Below are 14,507 nucleotides of genomic sequence, written 5' to 3'. Positions count from 1 at the left end.
AAAACCACAGATGTTGGTCTAAAATGTTTTTGCCAAAATGCTTGAAACTTCCCCCACCCTGTTCTTGTTTAACATGAGGAGTCCTTCCCTCAGTTCTTTGGGTTCTTGGTTTTATCAGACAAAGGGCTACTGTATTCATCTTCTTCATTTCAGGACTTGATTATCTAGTCTATTTACAGATCTTCTCTTCTTTTTTTTTTTAAACAAGTACCAAATGGTTGTTAATGATAACTGCTTTATTATATACAATATTATATAGTCTGAGATTGGGTAATACTGAGACCTTTTATTCCTTTTTAAAAAACGCTTTATTTCTCCTGAGATTTTTTTGAACTTTTGTTCCTTCAAATGAATTTTGTTATTGTGTTTAGTTCTAAAAAGTAATCTCTTCCTACTTGGATTGGTATAGCACTAAATTTAAGCTGAATCATTTTAAGTAGGCTTCCAAACAAGTTATAAGCAAAAAAAAAAAATATTTCTATAATGATTTAAAGTCTTCATTTCTGTAAACATTGCTTTATAGTAGGATTTACACAGGTATTGTTGATATCTTGCTAGATAAACTCCTATATATTTTATAATTATTTTGTAGTTTTTCTGAATGGAATTTATCTCTTCCTGAGTTTTATTATTAATATGAAGGAAAGAAGATAGTTTTAATGAATTTATTTTTTACACTACTCCTTTACTAAATTGATTTTTTGAAATGGTTTTTCACAGAATATCTGGGATTCACTAACATCATATTGTTTACAAATATACAATAATTTTAACTCCTCTATGGCCTATGTTTTCACTCTGAATTTCTTTTTCTTGTCTCACTGCTATGGCTAGCTTTTAAAATACTATGTCAAATAACTGTTAAGACAATGAACACTTTTTGTTTACCACATCCTGATCTTTCCAGTAGAGTTTCTACAGTTTCTCCATTATAAATGTTAGTTCTTAGTTTTAGATACTCTTGATAAAACTTAAAAAGAGCCTTTAATTCCCATGGTTTTTAAAAATCATTTTTAACATAAATTACTGTTACATTTTGTCAGTTTTTCTGCATCCAATGAACTACATGAGATTGTTTCTCTTTTTGCAGTTAATATCTATTATATTAGTATTACTAATGTTAAATGTAAAATATCAGTTTTCCTACTAAAAACTGGCCTTCGTGAATAATTTTTATAATTTCCTATTATAGCCTTTTTGATAATCATTTATTCAATATTATAAAATTAATATTGATTAGTGACTTTATACTATATTTTCTTTCTCAGCTTTATCTATCACAGGCTTGGATATCAGGATGATATTCATCTTATAGAAATGGAAACAGATCCTGGGGCTCCATACTTACTTAGAAAAATTGCACAAACTAACATTATCTATGTTGTATTGTATTTTTATTTATTTTGTTAAACATTTCCCAATTACATTTTAATCTGTTTCTGGTTACATCAAAACTTTGAGGGCTGTATGCAGCCTACCTGTGGGCTATGAGGTTGACACCTATACTTTATGAGACTGGCAGGATTAACTTGTAAACCTATATAGACCTTGAAATTTATGGATCTCTCAATTTCTCTTTTTGATGTTAGGCTGCTTAGATTCTCTATTATTCTGTTAAGTGGGGTATTAACTATCTAGGTAAACATTCACCTATTTCATTTGTTGTCAGTTTTGATGACATATACATAGCTACATTAGTTTCTGGCAATTCCCTTTATTTCTTCTATATTTGTCGTGAATTCTTCTTATTTTGATTTTTGTAACTTAGTTACCTTTAAAAAATTGTCTAATGATTTAATTTACCCTTTTTGATTTCCTAAAAAAAACACCCATTAGTTTTATTTGTCATCTCAAAGGCCTTATTTTCCATTTTACTTTTTTGATTTTCAAGATTTCTATTTTTCTGTTTTGGAATTGTTTATTTCTAGAGTTTAGAGTCAAACACCCAATCTACTGATTTTTACACTGTCTCTTTTGTTGATATGTCTAGAGATAGGATTTTCTGCCTAAGGACTACTTTAGCTGCATATTACAAATGATAGTATGCAGTCATTTTGTTATAAATTTTTTCTACAATTATTCAATGTTTCTACTTCTTCTTGTTTGGTCCTCTCAGTCATTAGCACGATACTGTTTTGATCTTTTTTATTGCACTGTGGTCTCTAAAGGATGTGCTTTAATACTTCTTGGGTTTTATCAGTTAAGTCCTAGTAAATGTTAAATATTTATAAACATGTCATGGAAAATTGAAAAATGGGCATATTCTTTAAGATCCCTATTCAATTTTCACCAAATGTTTATCATATCTAATTATTAAAATGCTCTATTTAGAACCAGGGGTTCAAAACAGAGTCCATAAAGTTGCTTTTTTTTTTAATATGTTGACAATTGTGTTTTCATGTATTTGGTTTTCTTTGTAATCCTATGTATTTTATTATATTCATTTAAAAATATTATTCTAAGAAGGGGTACATAGTCACCAGACTGCTTTTGTACCTCTGGTCTGGAAGAGGTTTGGCCAGGAGTGCAGCAGAGAAGAGAATTCCAGGAAAGGAGAGTCCAGACCTAGTACAGCGAGGCCTAAACCTGAAAAGGGTATGAAACAGGTGCCAAATGGCAGCTTTGTCACCCACTACTGAATTCTGAATAACAGATTCAAGGTGTATTGAAGAGGGAACCTGTGCTTAGGGTTCACAGTGAGGTGTAGATGCAATCCTATCCCGTGTACCCTGCAAGAAACAAATTCAGATGCAAATAGCAGCTGTGTGAATCTGACCCCAGGAATGGAGTGGGTTCGCAGTTCCAGTTCTTGCCCCATAGGAAGCCTAAAGAAGAATAAACAGGGCAGAATTCCCAGACCAGAGTGAAGCCTATAGTTCTGTCATGCTGAGCCAATTGAATCCAGCAGCAGTCTACTGTTGCTCAAAACCCAAATCCAGGTCAGCAACTTGCAGAGCTAAGACCAGGAAGGAGAAAACAATTAGACTTGCCCAGGATCAGACCACTTCGGGAACACTGAAAGTTTGGAGGTCCTCATTGTGAGCTGTCTCTGACAGCCTAGAATAACACAACACTCAATACACTAAGAAAGCATAAGAAAGATCACCCTAGATCATTCCTTTAGAAGTGAGAAGAGATCTACCTTAACATGAATTCTGAAGTCAGGATGTAGGCTGGAAGAAAAAATAAACAACAAAAAAGAATCCCACCATAGAAAGTTATTATGGTGATAGAGACACTCAAGATAGAAACCCAGAAGATCTGAATGACTCCATACTATCTACAAACAAAACTTCTAAGAAAAACACAATATATGCTCAAATTCAACTAGAATTCCTGGAAGAGATACAGCAAGTATTAAAAAAAAAAGGAGAGATAAAAGACATTTACATAAATAAAATGAGAGCTCTAGAGGAAAAAAATTGGAAAAGAAATAAAACCTATGGAAGAATTAGAAAGAGAATTAACAGCCTGGGACAAGAAGTACAAAACCTTGCCTAAGCAGCAAACTCTGAAAATCAGAATGGCACAAATAGAAGCTAATGACTCCATAAGGAAAAAAAAAGATATATTAAAACAAAGTCAAAAGATTGAAAATAGGGAAGAAAATATAAGATATCTAATTGCAAAAATAACTGACCTGGAAAACAGAACATAGAGAGATAAATTAAGAATCATTAGACTACTTCAAAATTAGAATTAAATAAAAAAAGAACCTGGACATCATATTTCAAGAAATCATAAAACTGCCCATATGTTTTAGAATCAAAGGATGAAGTAGAAACAATCTACCAGTCACCTCCTGAAAGAAATTCCAAAATGAAAACTCTAAGGAACATCCAAAATCCAGAGTTTCCAAGTCAAAGAAAAAAATACTAGAAACAAATAGAAAGAAAGAATTTAAGTCCTGAGGAGCCACAGTCAAGATCCACAGCACCATTAGCAGTCACCATTATAAAGAAGAGAACTTGGAATATGATAGTTCAGAAGGTAAAGGATATAGGCTTAAATACACCTTCTGATAGAGATTAAAGACTCAGAATAAGACATATCTAGAATAAGACATATCTATCTATCCATAAGTGAATACATAGACATGAATGTATATATGTTTGTATACATATACATGCACATGTGTAATATGCATATATGTATACACATCTATATCTAACTGAATTACAGGGTCAAGGAATTTAGATACTTGATTTTCCCCTAGTTCTCACCCTCCTTTCCCAAATCCAAATAGTTACTAAGTCTTTGGATTCCACCTCCAAAATCCCTTCTCTACACATTACATAACAACTAAGTTTAGCTCAATTAGATGAATAGCATACTTACTTCTAGTCTTTTCTCTTTCCAATTCATCTTCCACAGTTGCCAAAGTAATTTTCCAAAGGTGGAGATCATGTGACTCCCCTTCTCAAAAATCTTTTAAGATTCCCTCTATAATATAGAGTTCCCAGGATACAAAATATACTTTTTTTTTTTTTTTTGCCTTATACATAGTTGGGCAACTGGTGATGCAATGGATAGAATGCTAGGGCTGGAGTCAGGAAGACCTGAGTTCAAATCTGGCCTCAAGTCACTTCCTAATTGTGTGACCCTGGGCAAGTCACTTAATCTCTGTTGGCCTCAGTTTTCTGATCTGCAAAATGGCAATAATAAAATAATAGCACCTACCTTTCACTATGCCATGCTGCTTTAATATACAAGGTCATATCATAATAAAATCAAAAGAAAATTGAAGTAGGTACCTTGCACAACCATGGCTAGAATGAAAATTCCTCATCAAAAAAGATAATTCCAATTACCCACATTTAATAGCTTATGCACTAAAAAATCAAAGCAACTAGAATAAGAAGAGATATGGGCTAGTAGGAAAAAAACTGCCTCAAATACATTCACAGTTTACAGACATATAAGACAAAGAGTTCGCAATAAAAAATTTTTTCAAAGGATAGAAACATTTTGAAAGAATTGCAAACTAGTGATAACAATATGAAAGATTACTCCAAATTACTGGTAAAAGAAATAAAAATTTACACCGTAAAGTCTCACCTCACACAACTCAAAGAGTCAGAGATGATAAAGATGTTAATATTTAATGTTAGAATGGCTGTGGGGAGATAGGTACACTATTTTGTTGTTGATGGTTTTGTGAATTATTCCAAATGTTCTGTTAAACAATCTGAACTATGTGGGAGAAATGTCACTACTGTTCTTACTACTTGACTTAAGAGATCTCCTTCCTGAGCACAGACTTCAAGAAGGTCAAAGAGAGAAAGCAGAATAATGATAATAATACTTTTTTTTGTTGTAGCAAGAAACTAGAACCAAAGTAGGTATCCATCAACTGGGGAATGGTTGACAAAATTGTTCTATGTGAATGTAATGGACTCTTATTGTGTATAAAGAAATGATGAACATGAAGAATCCAAAGAAATATGAAAAGGGCTTGATGAACTGATACAGAATGAAGTAAGGAGGATAAGAAGTCCAATACATACAATGATTACAAAAGCACAAGAGAAAACACCAATAGGCAGCTAACCTCTCATTAATTGTAATGATCAAACTAGATGTAGAAGAACCAACAATGAAATATATTTTCTCTTGCTAGAGAAGTGAGCGATTATGAATGTGGCATTTGGCATATGATGTCAGATGAGGCCTATCAATTCTACTTAAATGTTTTTTCTTTATTACAAAATAAGATTGGGGCAGCATTTGAGGAGAAATGATGGTGGTATAAAATCAAAATCTATCAAAAGAACAAAAAAACACTGCTTCTAAGAAAAAGAAAGAAAATGATCTTCTCATAATTACAAATGGGACCTAATGTGTGACTATTTTGGTCTGTAGAACACTCACTGGGTGGTTTGCTGATTGTGGAATGCAACTCTAATTTCAGAAACAACAGGGGAGGTTGTTAAATTGGTCTCATTAAAGAATTCCAAGTTATGGGTTTTAGACATTACCCAACTTAAGGTATACTAGCCAAGGCACAATTATGGGGAATACATGAACATTTTTTAGATCACAAGATCTGTGAGATGAAATAAAGATTTTATTTAGTTTTCCCTCCCAAAACTCCCCTCAAAATAGTAGATAGAGATCAGTAGCTAAAACTTGACCTTCCAGTGTTAGCACCAGTTTGGAAATCAGCATTACCTCCTGTAACATCTTGGGTGTACTGCAAGTAAGTACACAAGGAGTGGTGGGAGAAGATGGGAAATTATAGTATCCAGGCAACAGAAAAAAAAAATGCAATTATTTAGCAATTTCTCTTTTTACTGTTACAATCTCTGCCTGGTTTGGCTAGTACCATGCTAACATATGGATCCTTCACTATACTCTAAGTTATACAAATATATTTCTAGAATCACCAAATATTATTGATTCAGTAATTTTATATTCCTCAGTATCATTCATATAACCCACTAAATTGCTGTGTTGCTAAATTGCTTCAATAATAAACATAATAGAAAAACCCAGCTCACAAAGTATAACCTCTATGCATCCTCCTCTAATGAGCCAGAAGTGAATACTCTTTCCTCTCAACTTCTGCTATACTTTGCTGGTATCACTTTTATGGCACTTTTCATATGTGTAAAAGTCTCATCTTCCCTAATTAATAAGATGAGTATTGCACATTTTTCTATCTCTATAGTGTCTATAACAAAACCTGGCACAGAGTAGCACTTAAATAATTCAAGAATTCAAAAAAAAAACCCCACTTAAGTGAAAAAAAAAAAAAGAATCTTGCCTAATGGTAAAGACAACGCCATGGCAATTTTTCACAAGGTGAAGAAAATTTTGTAATGTATTTATCTAAGACAGTTTCTAAATTCTTTCACAGCATTTCATGTCTTGTTAATATCAGCATATTGTTAAAAGGCATGTACAAAGGAATAAGCTATTTATATTAAAAATAAACTGGAGCTGTTTATTAAGTTGGATTTCTGAAAATCAAGTATGATTCCAACAATTCTTTTTTATTTTATTTTTTTAGGCAATTGGGGTTAAGTGACTTGCCTAGGGTCACACAGCTAGTAAGTGTCAAGTGTTTGGTCTGAGGCTAGACTTGAACTCAGGTCCTCCTGACTTCAGGGCTGGCACTCCATCCACTGCACCACCTAGCTGCCCCGATTCCAACAGTTCTTTCCAGGGAGAGGTATATACTTATATAAAAGGCAGCTAAGTGTTTCTCTTAACATGTGGGAAGAACCACATTATAGAGAACACGGGAAATATCTCAAAATGAACAACATGCCTTCATTTCTTTATCACAATTTTGCTAACTTATAGAAAAGAAATATTACTCTGACTATACTTGAGAAACTTAAAGCAAAGTTTACATGTGAAAACACTTCCAAGTAATTGAAAGAAAATGTTTACTATTACCATTCCAAGTTGCTAAAGCCAAAAAGCAGGAAAAAGACGGAGTTAATGGAACCCACAGGCTACTGATGTGGCAGTTTATCAAATGTAGCTGTAATGAAAGATAAATAATACAGGCAATTCACACTTCACGAAAGGATAAAAGTGTCAGTGTGTAGGTACCAGTTTTACTGCAGGCCATAATCAGCAAGTAAACGAAAGTGCAATGTTTAAAAAGTTTATAGCATTCTATGAAGGCCTCATCCTGTCAGGTATTGATTTAGGTATTCAGAGGACTTTGCCAGTATTAAACAAATTGAGTGTTTGTGAACTTAGAGGACATGTTCTACTTCTGCCACAAAAGTTGCCTCAAGCTCAATGTTAAGTTGTTTCCATCACTTAAATTTAAGAAAAGAAAATGCTGACATGGTATCTTACACAACTACTTTCTTCTTAAACAGAGGGCAATCCAAAGTGAATGTTTCATATTCCCCGCCTTCTCCACACACGTTGACACCATATTTCTTAGATAGCTGAAAAATAAGACAGAGAAAAATATAGAAATTTTAGGATCTCATAGAAAAAAACATCACGTAACTTTGTTTCTGATATTATTCTGAAAAGTATTCATTTAAGAATTATGTATTCCAAAATGGAAGTCATGTGACTTTGTTTCAAAACTAATTGGTTAGATTTATTTCTTTAAAAAGTCAAGCTCTAGTATAAATTGGCATTTTTGTACAAGAAGTCTCTTTAAGAAGTACATTCTGAGTCAGAAGTTAGGCTCTTGGAAATACATTTGGGAATGAATGTTAGAGGTGGCTCCAAAGAGAAAAATAAGCACTCCCATAAAGAAAGTCACTCCAAAAAAACTCCCAAAAACTGTAGCTTTTGAGCCATTGGTTTCATTTATGTTTACTAGTTTTAATAAAAGTCTCCCAGTGTTAAGAGAAAAATGTGATTGAATAGAAACAGCATGGTAATCTTTGATTCGTTTTTACCATACCCTTAGGAAGACGCTCAAAAAACAACACCGTAACTTAGCCCACCTGATGGCAGATAATCTGGATTGCAGGCATCAGAGACGCACATCTCTTGTATCTCTGCTTTTCTCTCCACTCAGCTTATACCCTTAGTTCAGGTCCTTATCACCTTTCACCTATATTTCGGCAATATCCTCCTAATTGGTATCCTTTCATTCTCTCTCCACTCCAATATGTCTTCCACACAGCTGCCAAAATGATATTCCTAAAACACATATCTGACAGTCAGTCTATCCCCCTCACTGAAAAATCTTCAGTGGCCTTCTATGCCTCTAAGAAAACATGAAAACTTCTCAGTCTGCCATTTACATCCCTTCACAAATTAGTTTTCACCCACCTTTCCAGTCTTATTTCACATTTTTCCGTTACGTGTGCTATTTTGGGCAAAGTGGCCTTCTAGTAGTTCCCTGGACATTCCATCTTCTGTATCTATGCCTTGCACAAATGTACCTCCAGGTCTGCAACACTCCCTTCTCACCTCCATAGTGAAGATTTCCTAGTTTCCTTCAAAGCACAGCTAAGCTGCCCCTTCCTACACAAGACCTTTTTTAGGAGTACTCTTCCTCTTGGAATTATTTTGTAAATACTTTTTATATTTACTTAGGTATGTTTTCTATTCACCAGTAGCCTCCCAGTAAGAAGTTGAGAGCAGGAAATATTTAATCTTTGTACTGCATCCTCCAGCATCTAGCAAAGTACCTATGCTGTCAGGAACTTGGAGTCCCACCAAAAAAAAAAAATTTATATATAAACATATATATAAATAAACTATAAAAATATAAAAAATAAAATAAATAAATAAAAATAAAATATATATAATAATAATAGTGGCAGCTAGATGGCATAGTGGATAGAGCACTGGACATGGAGTCAGGAAGACTTGAGTTCAAATCAGGGCTCAGATAAGAACGAGCTGTGTGATTCTGGACAAATCATTTAACATTTATCTGAATGTTTCAGTTTCCTCATCTGTAAAACGGGGATAATAATAGTGCTTGCCTCCCAGGGTTGTTGTGAGGATAAAATGAGATAATATGTGTAAAGTGCTTTGCAAACCCTAAAGCACTTTATAAATTTGATCTATTTAACAACAGTTCACATTTATAATTCTTTGTGGTTTTATCAAGTGAAAGCACTTTATATAACTCATAACACAACATAATGAGGTTGCATTTTTTTAAAAAAAATCATCCAAATAAAGCATTTGATCTTTTATTTAAATGGGTAGAAAAAGCTTATGAAGACTGTATAGAGTGAAAATAATAAAAACTTATTGAATAAAATGTATTTATTCTGAACCAATGCAGAGAAATTCCATCATTTCTGCTTCATGGGTGAGAAAGGACTTAAATAAACTTGTCCAAGCTTCTCTGTGGCTATATGAGTCTCCGTATCAAATGAGGTTGCCTAAGTTAACTAATCAAGTCAAACAATTGAGCAAAACTCCCAACAGTCAAAATGTATCTTCTGACACTGAGTAAAACAATTAAAAAATAATAGAAAATAAAAATAACCAACACAAAGACTATGAGAATTCAGTTTCACAACTGGAAGGCAGTTGAGCTCATCTAATTCATCTACTTCACTCTATAGCTAAGGAAACTGAGTTCAGGAGAAGTTTAACGATATGCCTGAGCACAACAGCAGGCTCTGGGATGGCTTCACAGACAAGGCGGCATTTGAGTAGGACCTGAGAGTCTAACTAGGAATTCAACAGAAAGAGAATGGTATAGAGAACAGCTTGACTAAAAATATAAAGGTAGGAGAGAATAAGGCGTGGTTAGAGAATGCTAGCCCTATAGCTAGTTAGAGTTGCAGCCGTGGAAGTTGAGAGGTTAGGGCTAAAATATATGTTAGAAAAAGTCCTAATAAATCTTGGTGATTAAATCAGGATACTGATTTGGGGGAATTCATATTGCGAATTCACCACTGTAAACATGACGATAACATTAAATAAACATACCAATTTTCAAATAGTCCAGGAAAAGAAAAAAGAGAAAAGTTTTCCTAAAACTCCAAAAAAAATCCCAAAACATTTTACCTTAGGAGGTTTAGTTATTTGAATTCTGAAATATAAAGAAGTTGTGACCACATAGGAAAAACCCAGAACTAGGATTCAGTTCTAATAACTATCATAGGCAAATGGGAATATTAACAATATTCTGCTTCAATTTAACTCATCCCTATATCTAAGTTTATCTTTGCATCATAACTGTCTATACATTGCCTTGAATATTTAAAAAATATTTACTGAAATGGGAATTTCTCTTATCTGTTCCAGTTAGAGATTTAATAGAGCTTTTATTCAAATATTGGAGATGTTGCTGCTGCATACAGATTTGTTTACAGGTTTAAGCATAGTACCTACTATATATCTGGTACTGTGCTAAGTGCTTTACAAATACTATCTCATTTGTTCCTCATAACAATCTTGCAAAGTGGATGCTATTATCACCCCCATTTTACAGATAAGGAAACTGAGGCAAATAGTACAGGGTCATACAGCCAGAAGTATCTGAGACTGAATTTGAACTCTGGTTTTTCTGACTCCAGGCCTACTGCTCTATTCACTGTACCACCTAGCTGCCCCACATTAACACCATGTTGCTTTTTTTTTTTAAGCAGTAATAGAATTCCATGTTCTGAAAAAAGTAATCTAGTACCAACTAAGGCTAGGTTTTGTTATTTTACTGATGGTTGTGAGATGCTGGTAAACGTTACATCACATATTAACATTTAGTTATAAGACTGAACTGACTCATTGTGAAAGTCAATATTATCCCATACAGTGGCATTTGGGACAGGGAGTGCTTGAAATTGGGAGTACTTTCAAATATTTGTGTCATGTCAGAAACTGATCTCTCCCTTAATAAGTGTTCAGGCGTGATCAGTTGTTGGATGTCTTTCCACTTTCCCTTATCGGCAGCTTCTCACAGCCTAAAGACTCATGTGTATTATTGCTTCTATGCATTCTGTTCAACAACCAGTCCAGAACTACATATCCATTCACTTTTACTCAAAGACATGATTTCCTAGTCTGATTACTGATTTTGTGCCCATAAAATTCAGAAGCGCAATTTCTCATGCTACTGAACTTCCTGGCTACCTTATATACGGACACAGAGGTTCCATACAAATCTCTAAGGATAAGTTTTAACTTGAATGATCCTATCAGTACTTGTCACTAAAACCAAGTTGTCAGTTGGGGGAAGGAGAATAAAGGGAGAACAAAGGCCAGGAAACTACGTGGATTCTCAGAATTTTGATAGCAATTGTTTTAAATTTAGATATTAAGGATATCAATTACTTGTTCATCAGCATGCTACAGCTATTGGTAACATAACAGCTTCTTGCTTTGAGGGAGTAGGAAAAAAAATGTTTCTTTTTAATACTGAAATGGTGAAAGTTGGGCCTAAAAAAAGAAGTATGATTAGAAGTGATCGTAAGCATTACAACAAACCATCAAACAGTGTAGGCTGATCTCTGCTATGGTAAGATAGGAGTTTATTTTACTTATGAATAGGATGACTGTTAAAAATACCACTCTCCTATGTTACTCCAACAGTTCAGTGTAAGTCATGGAAGGTATGACAACTTACTATGGCTTCACTTGGGAAAACTTTTTAAAGAGCATCATGAATTGGAGCTGTCAGTATCAACTATTTCTCAAGAGAGAAAATAAAAGACCTTGAAATACTTTTAGCTAAAACCAAAACAAAGCTGCCACTCTTCTTTCGAATCATTATACTACAAACTCCAAGAAGAATGAACAACTTTCTCAATGTTGGGTCCTGAAGTAAAGTGCTGAAGGATCAGAACTATGGGAGTGGGATAGAATGGAGGCAGAAACTAGAAATAGACTCTTCTACCATAGAATCTTAAATTTCAGTCTGCATCAAGCCCATCACAGCCCACCTAATGCAATATAAAACATTTCTAGATTGAATACATGACATATTCCCTTGGTCTGACACCTATTCTGAATCTCCTTGGTTTTTTTTTTCCTAATAAAGTGACTTTATGTTTGCCCCCTGAATTACCAATCCCCACTTTCCATCTAGCTTTCTCTATTCAGTTTATCTATTTTTCCTAGATCCTGGTCCATTCTTTTTTTAATTTTTTTTTGTGAATGAATTTTTTATTTATACAAGTTTTCATGTGTTGGATAGAATGGTGCATTGGAAAGATGGTGCGTTGGATAGAATGTAGGGCCTGGAGTCAGGAAGACTCATTTTCTTGACTTCAGATTCTTCCTCAGACACAAGCTGTGTGACCCTGGGCAAGTCACTTCACCCTGTTTGCCTCAGTTCCCTCATCTATAAAATGAACTGGAGAAGGAAATGGCAAACCCCTCCAATATCTCTGCCAAGAAAACCACAAATGGGTCACAAAGAGTCAGACACAACCGAAAAACAACTGAATGACAACTAAAAAATTCAATTAATGTGAGGTGAGTGAGCAAGTTGAGGGTTCTAATATGCCGAATCACAGTGCACTTGCCTATCATTTGTGTGTAGATATGATGTGCCACTGTACCACTTTCCTAATAATTGTGTTAATTGCAAAAAAAGAAGAGGCTTATCAGTATATTTTAAATATTTCTTAATTTTTAAACTCTTTCTTTTGATAACTTCTATTATTTTGTAATAAACTTCAAATAGAAATTAATTTTTCTTGTGCTTTGCTGTTTATTAAGTTAATACATGGATAAAAAAACTCATTAAAATATTTTATTACATATTTCCATTAGGCTGGAAGCAATAACCAATATTTTACATGTAATCATAACCTTGAATGGGCAAATTTAAACAATACGACCACTACCTCACAGAATTCATTAATCACGCTAATTGGGATCTGGTTGTATTGGCTGTGTGACCTTAGGCATGTTTCTTATCCTCCCAGTCCTCTAGGCAACTGATTATAAGTTACAGAGAAGGTGCATTGGTAGAAGTTGTTTTCTAATCTGGGAGGTCCCCTAAAACAGAGAAACCACAGGTGCAATTTCCATTCCTATTCCTGTCCCTTTGTCACTACAATTTTTCAATTTAAACACTACATCTTTTAGAGTTTGTAATTTTTTTTTCTTCTTCATGGCAGAGATTCTCAATGTTTTGTTTTCTGTATTGAATAGCTCCTATATTATTTCCTTCATTCTAGTATTCATGTTTTTTTGATCTGTCATGTTTTTCTGGGAGACCGATGATATGCAGGTTATATCCTTGAGTACAGTGTCTTCAAGGACAGTTACTTTGATTTGTGTAGAATTCCTGTATTCATTTAACATTATTACCTTTTGCTGCTCTTCGGCCAAACTTTCCTTCACTTCAGAATGTGTATTATATATCTGTCAATAATTGTTACTTCTTTACACAAATTCTAAATCATGGATTAATTTTTTTTCTAGTTTATAATTGTGTTTTTGTAATTTTATGTCGACAACTCTAATTTCTAAGGAATATTCATTCCTAATTTCTTCTTTCATGGATTTTATTTCTCTTTAAAACCGTTCTGGAGTTTTATTTTGTTGTTCTATACTCTCCTGGGAGTCTTTCATCAGCTACTATTATCCCTCATATTATAATATTTAAGAGAGCTGCATTCTCTTCCATGTTTTATTTATTCTTCTTTCTTTTTTGGATCTCTCTTGACTTATCTCCTCATGTGCTATCCTTTTATTGAGTTCCCCCCCCCCCCACCCTTGATAACTTTTGTTTCTCAGCATCCCTTCTCTGGCTGTTCTCCCTTTGCTGGTAAGCACTCCTTTCAGGACAGGCTGGAAGGCTGACTCAGTCTTTTTGAAGTAGTAGATATAGGATTTACAGGCCTGGATCTACAACATGAATACGTTCTAGGAGAAAGGGAACAGCTCAAGTTGGATTTTAATATCCCTTCCTTCAGGCTTGGTGCAGTTGCTCACAGATGCATCACACCTGATTTCTTCCTCTCTCTCTGTCTCTGTCGTCTCTCTCTCTGTCTCTCTCTCATTTATGTAACTAAGCAGAACTGGTGTCTGCCCCTAGGCCCAGAAGGAAGGAGAATTGGGGAGGGGTGGATGTTCAGACAGAATCATTATAGCCTCAG

The 14,507-nt window shown here is 34.2% G+C and overlaps 1 protein-coding gene across 2 annotated transcripts in view; it reads right to left on the bottom strand.

Moving 5' to 3' along the window:
• The window catches only part of DPH6 (diphthamine biosynthesis 6), a 464,350-nt gene that overhangs the window by 251,744 nt on the left and 198,099 nt on the right, over positions 1-14,507 (bottom strand). For both annotated transcript variants that reach the window (XM_027870019.1, XM_027870020.1), the window contains exon 7: positions 7,819-7,913. In XM_027870019.1, coding sequence (XP_027725820.1) covers positions 7,819-7,913 — 95 coding nt within the window. The remainder of the gene's footprint in view (positions 1-7,818; positions 7,914-14,507) is intronic.

The sequence above is a fragment of the Vombatus ursinus genome, unplaced genomic scaffold (assembly GCF_900497805.2).
Source record: "Vombatus ursinus unplaced genomic scaffold, bare-nosed wombat genome assembly UNPS02014794.1, whole genome shotgun sequence".
Classification (NCBI taxonomy): Eukaryota; Metazoa; Chordata; class Mammalia; order Diprotodontia; family Vombatidae; genus Vombatus; species Vombatus ursinus.
Note: the sequence above shows the minus strand (reverse complement) of the source record. Positions and strands in the feature narration are given on the sequence as shown.